A 22,076-nucleotide genomic window follows, 5' to 3' on the forward strand; every position below is an offset into this window, starting at 1 on the left:
CCAACAAACAAGAGAGTGAATATAAAAATAGTCCACACCTTCAAGTATGACCTTGAACATAAATTAAGGACATCACACAATTAAAAGCAATTCGCTCACTCTCACAAAGAAATTCATGTGTATCCCGTGATCGTACCATAAACTTGCCCGTAGTGTACATCTCGACTAATATAAGCTAGCCAAATCTATGAATAATTAGTACTTAATGGGTTGTAATGACTAACCCTCCTAAGCACTTTAATACACTACACTTGAAAATCGAGCACATATTCTTCTCAACCAATTCACTCGTCACAGACCATACACACATAGCCCTTTTCTTTCAATTAAGAACTTCTACATCCCCACTAGCACGAATTAGTAAGATTAGGAGGTATTTTTTTTTCTTTATTTTCTTTCTTTTTAACTATCAGCATTATATATATAATTTTTTGTTTAGCTTTTTCACACACACTCCATTAAGGTTCATCGGCCAGTGGTCTTTTTCACCACTTTGGTGCACCTTGTGGGCGCTTCCATGGTTCCACTCGAAAGCTACTTTCCAATCCCTCATCTTACTTCATTTAGCAACTAAGTACCTTCGAATGTAAATGTTCAGCAAGCTCAAGTTAAGAACAAAATAGGGATACAACGTGTAATGTGGGTGCCAAGAAAAATGTCTAAAAGCTCAAAGGGGCTAGCAACGGGAAAATTTATTTGTAAGTGACACGCATTGCGCATGACTCAATTTTTATGATCATAGAAAAATTTCTATGATCAAGCAAAGAACTGCCTACGTCATCTCTATGATCACAAATCCTCATACACACATTGCACATGACTCAATCAAGACGGTTCTGTTCAACTCTCAAGACAAGCAAGCACATATAGTTGATAAATCTTTAGCAATAATGTACTTGGTGACATACAAGTCAAACAACTGAGAACAGGCATCACAGAGTAGGCTATTTATTTTACTTAGGCATCACAATTTAAATCAAATATAATAGAAAGACAGAGCGCATGCCATAGCCTAATGTACCGGCACCAAATATGTCAACAGGTATCTAGAGCAACTCAATTTTCTTCCCATCCTACTCCTACAAAATATCCGATTCAGGTTACACCCTTGAAAAAGAACCGGTGCCCAAAGAAAAATCAAGAGATACTACCTAACTATCCTAAAAAAAAAAAAAATCTTTTTGGTACTTTTCATCAGACCTTAATTCCTCAAGAAAGATGTCCAAGAGATCCATCGTTGGAAAAAGTCCGAGCTTTTTCTGATTTTTCTATATTTTCGGTTTTCTTCAATAATTGTATACTACTACTCTAAACTAGACTATGTCTAACTACGAATTCTAAAAGAAAAACTAATGAAAAAGAAAACGTTTTATACAATTACACTTTAGAAAGTAGTTCCCTTATCCCCACACTTACGTTATGCATAGTCACCGATGCATATAAGAATTCAAAACAAAAGTAATATGGAGAGAAGAACTACCTGCTACTCGGACCCATTCGGGTCATACTCTGAACCTTCATCCTCAGAACGCCCACCAGCCGAAGCTCCAGGATCATCATCATTTGCTCCAAGGGGTACGAAAGCCATAGGCCCCGTGACATCAGCATCTCGATCATCCTCATCATTCGATCCCTTGTTAGTGTTTTTATCCTCCGATTGGTGAATGTGATTGCCAGGCGCAATCCCCAACATTTCCTTTGAAGCATTGGATAGATCATTGCGTAGCTACATCTGCTCCTCATCCGTCACTCCCATCCTGCTCATTATCAAGTTCAGAGAACCATAAAGATAGTTGTTGAAATTATCTTCCCGCTCATTCTGAGCAGCTGAGCTCAGCTTGGAAGTAGAATCCAACAAAGAAGTAATGTCCATCAGTCCCTTCAGAGCCTCCACCACATCATCATAGCCAGGATACTCAGGTACCTCATGAGAGAGCTATACTGGTCTCCACCCCATTATCTTCCGCCCAAAACGTGTATGGGCCATCTCCCCCAACATAATCTCACCCACATTAACTGGTCTCCTAGTCATAAGAAAGAAGATCAAACACACCCTGTGATGTTCTCCACTGGCATCAGTCTGGCCTGCATAAAGTTCTGCCATACCTTGGCAGTTCCGTTGAAGTCAAATCAGAGCATCTCATTGTGGGTATCACCCTTTGTCCTCCATGCGCGTGCAATCGAAACTCTTTGAGCTAATTTAGTTGCAACATCCATTTTTCTCCAGCTAGATACATATCAAAGTTGAGATTTTTCATCGCCTAATATGCCTTGTGCTCAAGCTCAACGAGCAAGTGACAAGCCTTCCCATAAACCAACCTGTATAGCGATGCACTAATTGGAGTTTTGTATGCAGTGCAATATGCCCATAGAGTATCATCTAGCTTGCTAGCCCAATTCTTCCTAATCGCGCTTACTGTCTTCTCCAAAATTTGCTTCACCTCCCTATTCGAAACCTCCACTTGACCACTGGTTTGCGGATGATAGGCAGTTGCGACCTTGTGTCTCACCCTATACTTAGCCAAGAGGTTGCTCAACTGTTTGTTACAAAAGTCAGTACCTCCATCACTAATCAACGCATGAGGAGTTCCAAATCTCGTAAAAATATTTTTCTTCACAAAGTTCACCACTACCTTAGAATCATTTGTATGCAAAACCACAGCCTCAACCTACTTTGACATATAGTCAACTGCAACCAAGATGTACCGATGGCCATTCAATGCTGGAAACGGCCTCAAGAAGTCTCTTCCCCAAACATCAAAGATTTCGACCTCAAGTATGCCATTCAATGTCATCTCATACCTTCTCGAAATTGTACCCATCCTTTGGCACATATCACATCTTTTCACAAAAGCATGTGCATTCTTAAATAAAGTGGGACAATAGAATCCCAACTGCAACACCTTTGCAGCCATTTTGTCTCCACCATGTTACCCTCCATACGGTGATGCATGATAATCATTCAAAATTGCTTCCATATCCTCTTCAGGAACACATCGTCGCACCAAATGATCTGCACAATGCTTAAACAGAAACGTCTTATCCCATAGATAAAATCTAACATCATGCATGAATTTTCTCTTACTATCTGGTGACAACCGGGTTCAGATGGTTCGGACATGTACAGAGGAGAAGCCCAGATGCTCCGGTAAGGAGGTGTGAGCGACTGGTTGTGGAGGGCATGAGAAGAGATAGAGGGCGGCCTAAGAAGTATTGGGGAGAGGTGATTAGTCAGGACATGACGAGGCTTCAGATCTCCGAGGACATGACCCTTGATAGGAATTTGTGGAGGTCAGGGATTAGGGTTGTAGGATAGGAGGTAGTTGAGTCTTTACTTTCTTCGTACCTTTGTGAGGCTAGTCTGGTAGGATTTTTGTCGTGAGTGGCAATGTTGTGTCTTACTACTTTTTTGTTTCTCATAGTGCCGGGTCTATTTACAGGCTATCGCTTTTGCTTTGCATCTATCTTCTTGTTCCCATGTTATTGTTACTTTTCTTATGATTTATGGGGTGGTACTAATATTGTCTCTTTTTCTCCTTTTGTATTCTTGAGCTGAGGATCTTTTGGAAACAACCTCTCTACTCCCTCGGGGTAGGGGTAAGGTCAGCGTACACACTACCCTCCCCAAACCCCCACTAGTGAAATTTTACTAGGTTATTGTTGTTGTTGTTGTTGTTGATGATGTTATCTGGTGACAACTCTGACAGAGTCACCCCACTTATAATGAAGTTCACATAGTCGGCATACCGTGGGGATGTGCCAGCTGTGATGGCTAACAATTGCTCATCAGGAAAACTTTCATGAATTTCGACCCCTTCCTAAACATGTGCGCGAGTTTCCAAGCATGACAAATGGTCTGCCACCTGATTTATTTGTCCTCTTTCGATCCTTGATTTCCACGTCAAACTCTTGCAAAAGAAGAACCCAACAAATTAGTCTACGCTTAGCATCCTTTTTCTCAAATAAATACCTGATAGCTGTATGATATGTGTAGACGATGACTTTGGTTCCCACCAAGTAGACCCTAAATTTGTCAATTGCCCATACTACCGCTTGCAACTCTTTTTTTGTAACTGTGTAATTTATCTGAGCTGGTTTTAGAGTTTTGCCAGCGTACTAAATTGAGTGGAATACTTTATTTTTTGCCTGTCCTTGTACGACACCAATTGTCGTGTCACTGGCATCACACATCAACTCAAAAGGCTCTCCCCAATTTGGGGCGGTGATAATTGGTGCAATCACCAATCCTTTTTTCAGCTCCTCGTACTCCTTCAAGCAATTCTCATCAAACTGGAAAGGTGTATCCTTATCAAGCAACCTGCACAATGGAGAAAAAATCTTAGAGATATCTGTAATGAATCTATGATAGAAACCTGCATGTCCCAAAAAGCTTCTGATTCCTTTGACAGAGATTGGAGGTGGCAGTTTGTCAATTGCATCCACTTTTGCCTTATCCACCTCCAACCCATCTTTGGACACCTTATGCCCGAGTACAATTCCTTATCGTACCATAAAATGGCACTTTTTCCAGTTCAACACTATGTTCGTCTCTTCACACCTGGAAAGTAGTTTACTCAAATTCATTAAGCAAGGCTCAAAATCGATCATTTCTTTGATGTAAGCACATGTATCCAGATGATGCGCCATCTCCTTCACCTCATCATCCAAGTCAATGCTATTAAACAATATAATTGATTTATCTAGAGATTCATCCATATATGCACTGATATCATTTTTTTCTTCTTCTTTTTCAATCATAGATATCATAGCCAGATCCTCATAGTGACGTAGCAGCTGAATTGCCTTGTACATGTTAAAGACTGCTTCCACATTATCAATCCGGAGAATCATTTTCCCTTCACGAACGTTTATCACAGCATCAACAGTGACTAATAGAGGTCGTCCCAAGATGATGGGGACGTGTTCATCAGCTTCATAGTCCAGTATAATGAAATCTGCTGGAAGAATAAATTTCCCAATTTGTAGTAGCACATCTTCTATCCCTCCTCTGGATGGACAATAGATCTATTAGCAAGCTACAACATTACAGTGGTTGGCCTTGGGCGCCCCAACCCCAATTGATTGAAAAATGAAAGGGGCATCAAATTTATGCTAGCCCCCAAATCACATAGTGCCCGTCCCACATCTACCTCACCAATTTGAACAAGTATGGTGAAGCTCCCCTAATCCTTCAACTTTTGGGGCAACTTTTTTTGAATTCTTGAGGTGCAATCTTCAGTAAGTGCCACTGTCTCAAACTCTGTCAACCTTCTTTTGTTAGCCACAATATCTTTGATGTACCTAACATATTTTAGAATTTCACGTAACACATTAACCAATGAGATATTTAATTGAATTTGGCTTAACATATGAAGGAATTTGTTAAACATCCTGTCATCACTTTTCTTCTTTAATCTTTGTGGGAAGGGAGGTGGTGGCCTTGAAATTGGAGGCTTTTCACTTTCTTCAGTTTCTTTCTTTGTTTCCACCACAATTTGAGGAACTAGTTCGCTCTTAGGACTGACTTTTTCTTTTTTCTTTTTGGTACTTCTTCCAATTCTCTGCCATTCCTCCAAGTTACATCATTTACCCGAGGATTCTTATCTGCCTCTCCATATTTCGAAATTCAATCCTTAATTGCTGGTTGTCTGTTTGCAGCTGCTGGTTGTCAATTAATAGCTTTTTCAACATATTATTGGTGCTTTCTTCTACCTGTTAGGTTGACTTTTGAGGCTTATTGTTGTTCCCTTTAGTCATGTATTGATTTTGAGTGACCTGGTTTCCAACCCATGAGAAATTCGGATGATTCCTCCAGTTGGGATTATAGGTGTTCCCATATTGTGTATTATGGTTCATTGGACCTCTACCTTGTTGGACCATATAATAAACAGATTCGGGATTCACCTGACATTGGTCACTCATATGACCATCTCCATAAATTTCACAACATATGGCCATCCTCTAAACCTACTGTATTTGATGCCCTTGACCCATTGCCATCTTAGCCACTTGGTTGGTTAGTTTAGAAATTTCTGCTCGCATGGCTGATACCTCATCTAGTTCGAGTGTACCTGATGCTTTGTGCTTAATCATCCTTCTTGGTTCACCATCACCTTGCCAGTTACGATCTTTTGTAGTGAGATTGTTTAGCAGAGTTTGAACTTCACTATATGGCTTTTGCATGCAACTTCCTCCACAAGCTGAATCTAGATTTAATTTGGAGGTCTCATCCTACCCATCCACAAAAGTATGTTGCAACACCAGTCTGACAATGATGTGGGTAGTCTCTGATTAGTTTCTTGTATCTTTCCTAAGCTTGACGAAGAGTCACCATATCGTTGTTGAAACCCAAGAATCTGGCTCCTCGGCGACTTTGTTTTCTTTGTGGGAAAAACTTGATTAAGAATTTCATGCTATATTATCCCAAGTGTGGATCGAGTTTTTGGTCTCTTTCTACAACCATTCTTTGGCTTCCTCCAGCAGTGAAAAGGGGAACAATGTCAGTCTCACTCACTTGAGCATTAAATTTATAAATAATTTAGATTGGACAACAGTTGATCATAAATCCTCGTGGGAACGGTACTTTTTCATGACTTTATTGCTTGTCGACCACGTATACTTGCGTGTGCATTTGGACCCAACACGTTTTTGGCACCGTTGCTGGGGATTTATACATTAGCTACTTGTCTGAAATAAGAGTTTATTTGTTTTTGTTCGAGATTTAATTTATTTTGTTGTTCTGACTCTACAGGTGTTCACATTGAATGCTAAGAAGAAGTAACAATTTGAACAATCTTCCGTCTTTTGATCCTGAACCCCAAAGTCTCTTCCACAGGTTAAGGAGGGAGGCGGAAGCAAGGGCAGGAATTGCAGAGTAGGGCATCATAGTCTAGCCACAGCCAATCGAGATGGCGAAAAATGAAGAGCGACCAGTGATAGAGGCCGCAAGGCCTAATCTTGCTCATATGACTCAAGCTATTATGAAGCGTGACATCACTGGCCACTTTGAGCTCAAATAGTACATAGTGTAGCTGATTCAGTCAATAGGGCAGTATGTGGGTCTATCTCATAAAGATCCGCAGAGGCACAATTAGAACTTTCTGGAAATTACAGATACTTATAATTATCCAAACGTTTCCAAAGCCAACCTAAGACTATATGTCTATAAAATCAAAATTGACAAGAACGCATGTATATTTCCTGTAAAAATAATCAAGTAAGGCAACTAGAATATGTCTATCCTAATCGTGAATCTATTCTCTGATGCCCGGATTCAGGAACTTACTCTACTCAATCTTATATGCAATCTATAGTTCACATTTTCGAATTGAACTATAAATTCGTAGATAGTACTCTATTGTTAACTACACAATAGAATAAGTAAGTGCAAGATTGAATAAACAAATTAATATGATAGAATCAAGCAACACAATCAACCGTCAAATTACAATAGTAAAAAATGATTCATAACCCCCAGAATAATGAGGTTCTTAGCCACTCATTATAAAGTTAAACAATTACATAAGTGTTGAATAGTTGAAAATACTAAGAAAGATCAAGAAAAACTGAGAATCCTTGCTCCCAAGCATTTCGTGCTTGTGTTTTGCTCGCAAAATGGCGTCTCCCTCTCCTAAATAGGATTAGACTTCTTTTTATACGAGTTGAGGGTATGTAGGGTCAAAATAACCTTGTCCCACACGAAGTAGGAGACTTCCCTTCACCCATCGTCCAGGGTAGCGCGGAACGCTAGCCCTAGCACTGGAAATATTTTGCACCTGTAAACTACGTCTCAGGTAGCGAGGGTATCCACGAAGCTCACCAAAAGACTGTAGGAATGAGGGAGGTGCCAATCGATCGTCCACATTATTTGAAGCATCAACACCAGCATCCACGAAGTAATGCGGCACCTCGATAAAGGGACGTGATACACATAAAAATGTACTCATATGCATCATCAAGTTTCTCACATAAAATAAAACAAGACATATGAAGAAACGATGGAGAGATAATATGCAATTCAAAATAATATTTTATTTTATAAAAAATATATTAGAGAGTTTGAGCTTTAAACAAACTTATTAATTTGGTGAGAGTGCCACGCCCCGAACCTAGGAGCGAGACAAGCACCCGGTGCCTCACCTAACCTGGCGTACCAAATTGCGACTAAGGGACTCTGAACACATAATGTCATACTTTGGCCATGGGGCCACCTTGCAAGACAATTTGCGAAGCAAAATATAAAACTGAATGGAAACTAGCGCTAACTAAACATCAATATAAAGCTAGGCCGACAAGGCCGTCATAGCTACTACAGCTGACAAACCATCAAATATACATACCAGGCCTACAAACCCAACATACTGCACTAACCAACAGGATATGTCTACAAGCCTCTACTGATAGATGTACTATGATCAGAACAGGGCCCCGACCTACCCATAACATATATACAGATATACATAAGATGTACACAACACTCTAGACCTGGTAACTCCGAAAGACATGGAGCTTACCGATCAGGCTGAACTCGGGAAACACCTACTGAGGAGATCTACTCGTCCGTCTATCTGAACCTGCATGCATGAAATGCAGCGTCCCCGGAAAAGGGACGTCAGTACGAAATAATGTACCGAGTATGTAAGGCAATAACATAACTGAAAATCGAAACTGAACTGATAATATAATAACTGGAAGTAACTGGGAGTCAAAGATGATTTGGAGATATACTTACCTGCTGATACTGACTCAACTCCTTCAATATAGTAAGTAAAATAATTGTACGGCCTTATAAGGCTCGGTATATATATAACTGCTCTGCCATAGTAGGCTCGCTCATAGGCGCTCGGCCATACTAGGCTATGTATCTCGACCATGCTGGGCTCGCTCATAGGCACTCGGCCACAGTAGGCTCGGTATATAACTTTCCATCTGATCAGAGGTTGCCCAATAGGGGCCTGCCTATCGATTATAGCTCGATGGTAATGAAAATACTGTAATACTGTATATATAGGCTTGCTGCTCTCTTGACTGGAAGAAGACAATACTAAAATTGAATATAGAGTCTCGATAAGGAATAATATTGTAACTTATGAGACTAGAATAGTGTGAATAAATTCATGAATGTGAACTTCTCTTTTTGTCTCATTACTAACACATGTAGCTACGAGATCATGCCAAAATGAAGGAAGGCTTAGCCTTAACATACCTTATCACAATCTTTCCAATCACCAAGTTGAACTCACCTCTTCGCACCTTAATCTACAAGAATGATAATAATACTATCGTTAAGTTACGAAAGGTACAACTATCGCACAACGAACGACAAACCTATTTTGTATTAAAACGGGCAGCATCTCCCCTATAATCCTTACTTCCTCCAAATTCAAGATAACACCAACAATACAAGAACAGAACAATAACAACATATATACATTATTTTCCAGCCCTATATACACCATCAAATACTACAAAACAGCCCAACACACCCCAATCTCTTCGTACACAAAACGACCACCGTAGTAGCGTCAAACGACCCGAAAATGTTATGACGAACGACCAGCCAACCACCCTAAATTTATATGGTGTTTATAAACCCCCTTCCTCCTCCAAAACTCCACAAAATAGTAGTAAAACACGCAGCCCAACAGCAACACAAAACAGTCCACAAAACAGTCCGCTACAAGTGAATAACTCGAACTCACGGCTTCCGATCACCGTCCCGTGAGTTCTTACAAGTATAGAACGACTTACCATGAATTTACAGAAGAAAAACTGGATGAAAGAGAGCAGTAAACTCACCTTATTTGTTGGATAACTCAGCTCCTATCTTGGTTCTTCAAACTCTAGGTTTTACCTCCAATTAGAACTTGAAAGGGAGAGAAAATCAATTAGGGTTTGTGGGAAATTTTTGGGAGGATTCTTTGTAGAGCTTATGTCTGGTTATTATGCTCTATTTTAAGTCTAGTATATGAAGAAAATAGGCCCTTAAAAGGCCTCTTTGGACGACCCGAAATGGCCCATTTTTGGGCTTTCATTTAAGCAAGTAGGTGACACACCTACTTGTCACCTAGCAGCTTGCGCAGTATCGCACAAATGCCCATATCTTTCTACTCCAATGTCGTATTGACAAACGGTTTAATGCGTTGGAAAATAGACTCATAGATCTTTAATTTGATGGGTGGAACACCCCATAACTCTAAGTATATTGGGAGAAAATCGCAGTTACATTTGACCCAAAATTTCAGTAAAACTTATGAGTGTAACTTGTGATGACTTTCATCGACTTTTGTTCCACAACTCGCTTGACATTAAAACATAACACACGGATGTCATACGACTAATATAAATCATAACATAATCTCCTTATCATGTTAATCACCCTAGTCTCACCCCAAAGGTACATGTTATAACATTCCCAACTTGTCGACTTTCGACGAAACATTGTTTTATTTAATTGCTTTAGCTTCTGAACTGTCCAACCCTCTTTGTACTTGTTGTTCATGATCTTCAATATTTGTAACCTCAGAGGTAACATGATTAACTTACTTTATATACTTTTAAATATTATCTCATTTTTGGTCCTACATTAGTTTGCTTACGACGCATTTTTACGTACGAAAATATAGGGTGTAACATCACTCCCCCCTTGGGAACATTCGTCCTCGAATGTTTACTCTTAGAGACTTTGGAAAATTTTGCCAAAGTATCCTTCGTACACTAGGTTAAAACCAACCTGCACGTAGCCAGAAACATACTATGCATGCCACATATGGCCAATCTTTATAAATAGCAGCAATTTGCCTCACCGACCGTAAATCATAAATATTGAAAGTGAAAAATAAAAGCTTACCTGATGACCTGCTAGCCTACATAGAGCTATGTTGTAGCGTCCCATCTCGAACCATATCTTTAGTTTGAAATAGGTGGGGTATTTAGACTTCATTTCTTCCTCCGATTTCCACGTCATCTCTTCTACATTCTTGCTCCTCCATAAAACCTTTACGGAAGCTACCTCCTTATTTCGTAGATTGCGGATTTGTCGGTCTAGGATGGCAACTGGAATTTCCTCGTATGACAAGTCCTCTATAATCTGTACATCATCCGTGGGCACCACTCGGGTAGGATTCGCCAATGCACTTCCGTAGCATAGATACGTGAAAAACCGGATGGACAGACTCCAATTCTGAGGGCAACTCTAACTCATAAGCTACTTGGCCCACTCTCCGAATGATCCTATAAGGCCCAATATACCGTGGGCTAAGCTTGCCTTTCTTGCCAAACCTCATCACGCCCTTCATAGGTGATACCTTTAAGAATACCCAGTCATTAATCCTGAACTCTAAGTCTCGTCGCCGCACGTCAGAATATGACTTCTGATGACTCTGAGCTGTCAACAGTCGCTCCCGGATAAGCTTTACTTTCTCTATGGCCTGTTGAACCAGGTCTGGCCCATATAACCCAGATTCCCCAACATCAAACCACCCTATAGGAGATCTGCACTTACGCCCATACAAAGCCTCGTACGGAGCCATCTGAATACTGGAGTGGTAACTGTTATTATATGCAAACTCGACAAGAGGTAGATGTTCATCCCAACTTCTTTTAAAATCCAACACACATACTCGTAACATATCCTCGAGCGTCTGAATTGTGCGCTCGGCTTGTCCATCAGTCTGTGGATGAAAAGCTGTGCTGAGATTCACCTGAGTCCCTAGACCTCTCTGAAATGACCTCCAAAAATGTGCTGTAAACTGAGCCCCACGATCAGATATAATAGAAACTGGTACTCCGTGTAGCCGCACTATCTCCTTAATATATAACTTTGCATAATCTTCTACTGTATATGTAGATCTGACCGGTAGGAAGCGAGCTGATTTTGTGAGCCTATCGACTATCACCCATATGGAATCGAACTTACGATTAGAACGAGGTAAACCCGTGATAAAGTCCATGTTTATCGCCTCCCATTTCCATGTCGGGATCTCTATAGTCTGCATTAGCCCTCCAAGCTTCTGGTGCTCTATCTTCACTTGCTGGCAACTAGTACATTGGGCAACAAACTCAGCAATGTTCTTCTTCATATCATTCCACCAGTACACATCCTTAATGTCATGATACATCTTCGTCGACCCAGGATGGATGGAATACCATGAATAATATGCCTCTGACATAATCCTGTCTTGTAGCCCTGCTACATCTGGAACACACAAACGACCCCTATATCTGAGAACCCCATCTCCCTTTAGCTCTAACAGTGGTTTCTTCTACTGCGGAACTCGCTCTCTCAGCTCAACCAACTCTGGGTCCTCGTACTGCCTTTCCTTGACTACCGCTATGAGGGATGATTTTGTAGTGTTTTGGAGTACAACTCCACCATCCTCAGAATCTACTAACCGAACCCCCAACGAAGACAATTGATGAATCTCTCTAGCTAATTGTCTTTTCTTGGGATCTACATGTGCTAAGCTACCCATAGATCGACGACTTAATGCATCTGCTACAACATTAACTTTCCCTGGATGGTAGAGAATGTTAACATCGTAATCTTTCAATAACTCAAGCCATCGCCTCTGTCGCAAATTCAACTCTTTCTGCTTGAAGATATATTGTAGGCTTTTATGATCAGTAAATACATCAACATGAACACCATATAAATAATGCCGCCATATCTTAAGTGCATGGACAACCGCAGCTAACTCGAGGTCGTGGGTCGGATAATTCCTCTCGTGCTTCCTCAACTGCCTTGAAGCATACGCAATTACCTTCCCATGTTGCATCAGGACACATCCTAACCCGACACCTGATGCATCACAATACACGGCATAACCCTCTAGACCCTCTGGAAGTGTTAGAACTGGAGCTGAGGTCAACCTGTTCTTAAGCTCTTGGAAACTCCGCTCACAAGCCTCTGTCCATTGAAACTTAGTTTCTTTCTGTGTCAACTTCGTCAATGGTGCCGAAAGGGAAGAAAAACCCTCTACGAACCTCCGATAGTATCCTGCTAAGCCTAGAAAGCTACGAACCTCTGTCGGAGTGGTAGGTCTAGGCCAATATTTCACGGCCTCAATCTTCTGAGTGTCCACCTTTATCCCTTCATCTGATACAATATGCCCCAAGAATGCTACAGACTTCAACCAGAACTCACATTTAGAAAACTTAGCATACAACTTACGATCACGGAGGGTTTGGAGTACCGCTCGCAGGTGGTCCGCATGCTCATCCTCTGAATGGGAATAAACCAGAATATCATCAATAAATACTATCACGAACAGATCTAAAAATGGCCGGAATAGGCTATTCATCAAGTCCATAAATACAGCGGGTGCATTAGTCAACCCGAAGGACATGACAAGGAACTCGAAGTGGCCATATCGGGTCCTGAAGGCTGTCTTCGGAATATCTTTTTCCCGAACTCTGACCTGGTGGTACCCCGACCTCAAATCTATCTTTGAAAAGCATCTAGCCCCCTGCAACTGATCAAACAAGTCATCGATCCTTGAAAGTGGATACTTATTCTTAATAGTTACCTTGTTCAGCTGCCTATAATCGATACACATCCTCAGCGAGCCATCTTTCTTCCGCACAAATAGTACTGGTGCACCCCAAGGTGAGGTACTGGGCCTGATGTAACCTTTCTCCAGCAAATCTTTTAACTGCTCCTTCAACTCCTTCAATTCGCCAGGTGCCATTCTATACGGAGGGACGGATATTGGTTGAGTTCCTGGAAGCAAATTGATGCTAAAATCAATCTCTCGCTCTGGAGGAATACCTGGAAGCTCATCTGGAAACACATCTGCATACTCTTTGACTACGGGAATAGACTGAAGTGTAGGTATCTCAGCATCTGCATCTCTAACTCGCACAATATGATAAATGCACCCTTTTGCGATCATTTTCCTCGCCTTCAGATAGGAAATAAACCTACCTCTGGGTGTTGGTGTATTACCTACCCATTCAAGGACTGGCTCACCCGGAAAATAAAATCTGGCTGCCTTTGCTCGGCAATCAACTGTGGCATAGCAAGCTGCCAACCAGTCCATGCCCATGATAGCATCAAAATCCATCATCTCTAGCTCAACTAGGTCAGCTGAGGTCTGACGACTACAAATTGTCATCGTACAACCTCGGTAAACCCGTCTAGCAATAATCGATTCTCCGACCGGTGTAGATACCGCAAAAGGATCACTTAGTATTTCAGGCACTATACCAAACTTCCTCGCGACAAATGGGGTAATATATGATAAAGTAGATCCTGGGTCTATCAAAGCATAAGCATCGTGAGAGCAAATGGTTAATATACCTGTCACAACGTCTGGTGAAGACTCCTGGTCCTGTCGACCCGCTAAAGCATAGATACGGTTCTGATTACCACTTGAACTGGAACCTCTACCTCTGCCTCGACCTCTACCAGCCGAAGACTGAGACTCACGCCTTGAAGGATGCACGGACATAGACGATCCTGTTGCTGAACTCGCTGGTTGTGCCATTCCCCCAGAATCTCTATTTGGGCAATCTCGCATCATATGCCCCGGACGCCCACATGTATAACAAGCATCAGAACCTGCTCGGCATTGACCCAAGTGTCCTCTACCACAGATGTCACACCGCGGAGGAAATGACCATGTCTGCGCAGAACCTCATTGTCGCTGCAAACCCGACGCCCGTGAGCTCTCACCTGGTCCTGACTGATTATAGCGGTCATACCTGTAACCCTGTAACCGAGGTGGCGGAGGCCTAGGTGGCCGTCCAAAGTACTGGGTCCTATAACTACCCTGAGATTGCTCCTGAGACCTAGGAAATCTCATCCTCTTACGTTGCCCTTGCTCAGACCTCTCTGTACCCTGCTGCCGACGCCTACCCCTTTCTATATTCTGGGCGAATGCCTGAATCCGGGAGATATCCATACTATCCTGCAATGCAGCGGTGGCACATGCCTCGATTCACTCTGGGGCTAACCCTGCTATAAACCTGTGAATCCTGTCCCACATAGTAGCAACTATGGATGGTGCATATCTGGCCAATGAGTCAAAACAGAGACTATACTCTCGAACACTCATATTACCCTGCTTGAGGGCTAGAAACTGATCGACTCGAGCCTGTCGGATCTCCCGTGGTAAGTATTGGTCAAGGAAGGCATCTGAAAAATTCTCCCAAATAGCTGGAGGTGCATCACATCCCCTGGACCTCTCCCATCCCTTGTACCAAAGGATGGCTATATCTCGGAGTCGAAAAGCTGCTAGCTCAACTGCCTCTTTCTCCGTGGCATGCATAACACGAAAGATCCTGTGAAGCTGATCTATGAAATCCTGCGGGTCCTACCTCTGATCTGTCCCCGTAAACTCTGGGGGACTCAAAGCTATAAACTCTCGGACCCTTGAACTCCCAGACCCCTCAGAAGTTCCTGCACTAGCTGATGCCCTAGCCTGTTGCTGGGTAGCTACCAACTATGTCAACAAATGCACCGCACTCCTCAAGTCCTGATCTGATGGAAGTGGAGGGGGAACTGGATGTGCGGTTTCCCTAGGAATCTCCGTAGTTGGTGGAGGAGCCGGTAATGGCTGAGTAGGGGTCTCACCTTGAGCCTCAGACTGGGCCCCATCTACTGGGGGTACCCTGCTGGTCCCCTCACCTACTGCTGTATCTCTCCTCTGGCTAGCCGTAGTCTTCCTAGTCACCGTCATCTGTGCATGCAAACACCAACACATAAGTTTAATTCAAATTTCCTATAACTCAGTTCTGTAGCACGATTTAGATTTCAAAGAAGGGTAACCAACTCCTAAATGCCCTGTAGTGCCCTGCTTATATAATGTGGTGCACAACACATCTATAAACAAGACCCTACTAGACACGGCTTGTAGACTCCCTAGGACAGAACTGCTCTGATACCAAGTTTGTCACGCCCCGAACCTAGGAGCGATACAAGCACCTGGTGCCTCACCTAACCTGGCGTACCAAATTGCGACTAAGGGACTCTGAACACATAATGTCATACTTTGGCCATGGGGCCACCTTGCAAGACAATTTGCGAAGCAAAATATAAAACTGAATGGAAACTAGCATTAACTAAACATCAATATAAAGCTAGGCCGACAAGGCCGTCATAGCTACTACAGCTGACAAACTATCAAATATACATACTAGGCCTACAAACCCAACATACTGCACTAACCAACAGGATATGTCTACAAGCCTCTACTGATAGATGTACTATGATCGAAACAGGGCCCCGACCTACCCATAACATATATACAGATATACATAAGATGTACACAACACTCTAGACCTGGTAACTCCGAAAGACATGGAGCGTACCGATCAGGCTGAACTCGGGAAACACCTACTGAGGAGATCTACTCGTCCGTCTATCTGAACCTGCATGCATGAAATGTAGCGTCCCCGGAAAAGGGACGTCAGTACGAAATAATGTACCGAGTATGTAAGGCAATAACATAACTAAAAATCGAAACTGAACTGATAATATAATAACTGAAAGTAACTGGGAGTCAAAGATGATCTGGAGATATACTTACCTGCTGATACTGACTCAACTCCTTCAATATAGTAAGTAAAATAATTGTACGGCCTTATAAGGCTCGGTATATATATAACTGCCCTGCCATAGTAGGCTCGCTCATAGGCGCTCGGCCATACTAGGCTATGTATCTCGTCCATGCTGGGCTCGCTCATAGGGGCTCAGTCACAGTAGGCTCGGTATATAACTTTCCATCTGATCAGAGGTTGCCCAATAGGGGCCTGCCCATCGATTATAGCTCGATGGTAATGAAAATACTGTAATACTGTATATATAGGCTTGCTGCTCTCTTGACTAAAATTGAATATAGAATCTCGATAAGGAATAATATTGTAACTTATGAGACTAGAATAGTGTGAATAAATTCATGAATATGAACTTCTCTTTTTGTCTCATTACTAACACATGTAGCTACGAGATCATGCCAAAATGAAGGAAGGCTTAGCCTTAACATACCTTATCACAATCTTTCCAATCACCAAGTTGAACTCACCTCTTTGCACCTTAATCTACAAGAATGATAATAATACTATCGTTAAGTTATGAAAGGTACAACTATCGCACAACGAACGACAAACCTATTTTGTATTAAAACGGGCAGCATCTCCCCTATAATCCTTACTTCCTCCAAATTCAAGATAACACCAACAATACAAGAACAGAACAATAACAACATATATACATCATTTTCCAGCCCTATATACACCATCAAATACTACAAAACAGCCCAACACACCCCAATCTCTTCGTACACAAAACGACCACCGTAGTAGTGTCAAACGACCCGAAAATGTTATGACGAACGACCAGCCAACCACCCTACATTTATATGGTGTTTATAAACCCCCTTCCTCCTCCAAAACTCCACAAAATAGTAGTAAAACACGCAGCCCAACAGCAACACAAAACAGTCCACAAAACAGTCCGCTACAAGTGAATAACTCGAACTCACGGCTTCCGATCACCGTCCCGTGAGTTCTTACAAGTATAGAACGACTTACCATGAATTTACAGAAGAAAAACTGGATGAAAGAGAGCAGTAAACTCACCTTATTTGTTGGATAACTCAGCTCCTATCTTGGTTCTTCAAACTCTAGGTTTTACCTCCAATTAGAACTTGAAAGGGAGAGAAAATCAATTAGGGTTTGTGAGAAATTTTTGGGAGGATTCTTTGCAGAGCTTATGTCTGGTTATTATGCTCTATTTTAAGTCTAATATATGAAGAAAATAGGCCCTTAAAAGGCCTCTTTGGACGACCCGAAATGGCCCATTTTTGGGCTTTCATTTAAGCAAGTAGGTGACACACCTACTTGTCACCTAGCAGCTTGTGCAGTATCGCACAAATGCCCATATCTTTCTACTCCAATGTCGTATTGACAAACGGTTTAATGCGTTGGAAAATAGACTCATAGATCTTTAATTTGATGGGTGGAACACCCCATAACTCTAAGTATATTGGGAGAAAATCGCAGTTACATTTGACCCAAAATTTCAGTAAAACTTATGAGTGTAACTTGTGATGACTTTCATCGACTTTTGTTCCACAACTCGCTTGACATTAAAACATAACACACAGATGTCATACGACTAATATAAATCATAACATAATCTCCTTATCATGTTAATCACCCTAGTCTCACCCCAAAGGTACATGTTATAACATTCCCAACTTGTCGACTTTCGACGAAACATTGTTTTATTTAATTGCTTTAGCTTCTGAACTGTCCAACCCTCTTTGTACTTGTTGTTCATGATCTTCAATATTTGTAACCTCAGAGGTAACATGATTAACTTACTTTATATACTTTTAAATATTATCTCATTTTTGGTCCTACATTAGTTTGCTTACGACGCATTTTTACGTACGAAAATATAGGGTGTAATAGAGAGTCCCTAGCACTGGCATAAAGATAGTCACTATGTGTACATTCATGAAAGACGAGCACTATCCTGCATCGTCTAGGTGTCTCCACTATAATACCATGTGGCTTGACAATTTTGCTACCTAATCATCAAAACCAAAGGTTTCGACCATAGTCCTACACTGACACCTATAGCATTGCAAATACCTCTTAGTTCTCCTAGGATACTCCCAAATATTACTTTTTTATGTGGCAATTTTGGCCCAGAATTATAGTTTTTAGGTTTAGGCTCAATAGCAACATATCACTCTCTTTTTTTGGTGTTTAAATCTTATTTTATTACCAACTATGAAAGTTATAGCTCAACAGAAAAGAAAATGAAACAATTCGATCCAAACTGGACATAAAGCCACAATTTTGATATTCTCCTCTCCACAACATCTGATCACTCTCACAGTTCCAAGATCTAAGAAGGATAGAAATCAAAGTTATGAAGATACACTACTAACTTATACTTTAGACTAGCTTGACAGACTATCTCTTGGATTATCAACCTGTATAGGGTAAAATATGCTATATTAAGTGGTTGCATAAGAGAGTGACACATGGAGTGGAAGGCGGGGGATAGTTAAAACCTAAGACAACTGTTCCATTTGTCACCGTAAAGAATGACGCTCATAAAGATGCAATAAATACCTTCCGTCTGGTAGCATTTAATGGAGAATATTCCACTGCATTTAGTACTCTTCCGGTTACAAAGAATTTGTCATTTATGCTCACTGTTACACATTCTTGAATGGCCCTCATAATTGACATTGAAGAAGGGAATAATCCGAGGACCTTGTTCCCCAGGTGAAACTATAAATAGTGAGCTCTGTTATCATTGTAAAGGACACGAATTTTCTGGCAAACTTGTGCTATAATCGATTCAAATCTTTATATAATTTTATCTTCTTTTTCCTTGATTTCATTTCTATTGTGTCCGGAAGTCCTACTCCCAAAATTATTATTTTTGCTACTTTGTCTTAATTTCAAGGCTAAGTATTACATATTTCTTCAATTATTTTATTATTTCAGGATCGAATTAATTCACTTATCTAGAAACCACGTATAAATTCAACTGTACCATTTTACGGTAAGCAGTTTGGCGCCCACCGTGGGGCCTAGACAGCTGTGTAATTAAGTTGATCCTTGCCTCTTTTACTAACGTGTTTTGATTATTTGTCTTAGGAAAAAAATGCAAAAATGGTAGATAATGGTGTTAACAACACATAATCTTGAGGCCTAAGTAGACCAGCCTTATCACAAGGATTCAGTTAGTGACGCCCGCAATGAGGAAAATGATGCTACACCGGTCTACGACAGGCGGTGCCCGCGATATGTAAGGGAGACGACTCCCGATGACGCTGAAGAGGAGCATGTTGTTGAAGCCGTAAGAGTCCTACAAGAGCAACAAACGGCCATTATAGGCTATCTCATACGGCAGGATAAGGTAATGACGAAGTTGAAGCAGGCGTTGTCAGGGGCTTCCAATAACGCAAATGAATGAGGTCCAGTTCCTCCCGGTGTTCCCGCGAATCAAACAATGTAGAGGGTCGACAACAACACCCCGAGAGGCGAGGATGGCTCCGATGGGGCCGGGGGAGGGGAAGGGGAGGAGGGAGCAGATCTGGCCCCAACAATAAGAATGATCCCATCAAGAGCAAATTATTATGGTTTATGAGGGAAGTGAACGCCCACATGGACCAATCAGGGGCGCACTACCAGTGTTAAAAGGGCCGGACTCAAAGAAGTATACTCAGTTGCTGTATAAACCATGCGCGACACCATAACTAATCCCGAAGCGGTTTAAAATGCCCGACGTGCCAAAGTATGATGGAACTTCAGACCCTTAGGAGCATATTACCACCTATACAACGGCGGTGAAGAGGAACGATTTAGCTTCCCATGAGATTGAATCTGTTCTGCTGAGGAATTTTGGAGAGACTCTCACGAGGGGAGCCTTGACTTGGTATTCGCTGTTACCCGAGCATTCCATAGATTCATTTGAGATGCTCAGAGACACTTTTATTTAAGGCCCATGCCGGGGCCATAAAGTTGCAGGCCTGAAACGCCGACATATTCAGAATTGCACAAGGAGAATCTGAGTTGCTTCAGGACTTCCTCACCCGACTCCAAAAGTAGAGGATGTTTCTTCCAGCTATTTCGGATGAATGGGCAGCTGAAGCATTCACCAAGGATCTGAATCCAAAAAGTTCAGACGCTTCTCAAAAATTGAAAGAAAGCTTGCTAGAGTTCGAAGCGGCAACTTGGGCAGACGTCCACAACTGATACGAGTCTAAGATAAGGATTGAAGAAGATCAGATTGGCTTCCTGTCGTCGGCAAAGAGTCGGGAGAAGAATAAAGAAAAGTCAAAAGATGATTTGGACACGGACAGACGGTCTTCGAGGGACCGATTTTTGCCCTACGAATAGGCCAAAGGACGGGACAGAGGTTTCCTGTCAGTAGACAGGTTCGTTGCCAACAAAAGAATTGATCGCAGTCGGAACAACATATCATTGTAGGACAAGAAAACATCAGGTACACATGATCCTTTCTACCCCCAGGATATCATAATACAACTTCAATGTCAGTTTAGTAGAGTTGGTATTGGCTATGAGGAATATTAAAGACGTACGGTTCCCGAAGCCGATAAGGTCCGATCTCAGTTAGAGGGATCCTAATTTGTGGTGCGAATACCACATGATGAATGGTTACCGGACTGGGGACTGCCGACATCTGCGTGAAGAGGTGGCAACACTATTGAAAAATAGGCATCTTAGAGAATTCTTAAGTGACTGGGCGAAGAACAACTATGGTCCCAACCGTGATAACGAGGAGCCCTTGAAACTAGGAGACGATCCTCAGCGCCAGACTATCAACATGATCTTCGGGGTGAATGAGATCAATAGGGTAACCTTTTTGGCAGCAAAAAATACGAAGGTATCAATAACCCATAGCAAGAGACTCCAGGAAGTCGCTGAAGATGATATCACTTTCACGGAGGAGGACGTGGATGGACTGTTGCTATCGCACGACACATTGGTAATTTCTTTAAATGTACTAGATTTTAAAATCAAACGTATTCTAGTGGATCCAGAAAGTTCAGCTAATATCATACAATGGAGGGTATTGGATCAAGCCAAACTCACCGGAAGCATCATTCCGGCCAAAATAATCCTCGCCAGATTCAACCTCGCAAGCGTGACAACCCAAGGAGAGATCCTACTGCCCACAAGCGCTAAAGGAGTGATGAAGACGACTCTTTTTGAAGTGGTGGACGGTGATATAGGATATAATATTATTGTGGGAAGACCGTGGTTGCACGAGATGAGATCTATACCGTCAACGTATCATCAGTTGCTGAAATTCCCAACACTCTAAGGAATCAAATAGATAAGAGGCGACCAACCGGTATCAGGGGAGATGAATATGATTTCAGTCTCCAGTAGTAAAGGGAAGGAGCATATGGCATAGAAATTATAGGAACCGGCTCCTACTCCCAGGTCGAGTGAAGTTAGCCAAGGGAAGAAGCGTCGGAATCTTATCAGGTGTTGAGATATTTCCGGGTACCAGAAGAGACGGATGCAAAAACATTCATAGCAGCAGAGCTCGAGCAAGTTGCATTGTTTGAAAAGTTTTT

At 41.8% G+C, this 22,076-nt stretch overlaps 2 protein-coding genes across 2 annotated transcripts; one reads left to right on the plus strand and one right to left on the minus strand.

Annotated features, from left to right (window-relative positions):
* Positions 1-1,726: 1,726 nt before the first annotated feature.
* On the minus strand, positions 1,727-19,200 carry LOC138892252 (uncharacterized). Its single transcript, XM_070175956.1, has 7 exons — positions 19,090-19,200; positions 6,052-6,231; positions 5,302-5,561; positions 4,559-5,008; positions 4,147-4,318; positions 2,271-2,669; positions 1,727-1,879 (listed from the first exon to the last, which is right to left on the minus strand). The coding sequence occupies exons 1-7, from the start codon at positions 19,198-19,200 to the stop codon at positions 1,727-1,729; spliced, it is 1,725 nt and encodes a 574-aa protein (XP_070032057.1).
* Positions 19,201-21,136: 1,936 nt separating this feature from the next.
* LOC138892253 (uncharacterized) lies at positions 21,137-21,817 on the plus strand. Its single transcript, XM_070175957.1, has one exon. The coding sequence runs from the start codon at positions 21,137-21,139 to the stop codon at positions 21,815-21,817; it is 681 nt and encodes a 226-aa protein (XP_070032058.1).
* The last annotated feature ends 259 nt before the right edge of the window (positions 21,818-22,076 follow it).

The sequence above is a fragment of the Nicotiana tomentosiformis genome, chromosome 5 (assembly GCF_000390325.3).
Source record: "Nicotiana tomentosiformis chromosome 5, ASM39032v3, whole genome shotgun sequence".
Classification (NCBI taxonomy): Eukaryota; Viridiplantae; Streptophyta; class Magnoliopsida; order Solanales; family Solanaceae; genus Nicotiana; species Nicotiana tomentosiformis.

Excerpts from the sequence above, each read along its gene's own strand:
- LOC138892253 (XM_070175957.1), top strand. The coding sequence starts at position 21,137 with ATGATGAATGGTTACCGGACTGGGGACTGCCGACATCTGCGTGAAGAG.
- LOC138892252 (XM_070175956.1), bottom strand. The coding sequence starts at position 19,200 with ATGAGGGCCATTCAAGAATGTGTAACAGTGAGCATAAATGACAAATTC. Across the intron at positions 5,562-6,051 it reads GTACACTCGAACTAGATGAG|AGAATTGGAAGAAGTACCAA; the intron begins GTATCAGCCATG and ends GAGGAATGGCAG. Across the intron at positions 2,670-4,146 it reads TTGGTGTCGTACAAGGACAG|GTTGAGGCTGTGGTTTTGCA; the intron begins GCAAAAAATAAA and ends ATGTCAAAGTAG.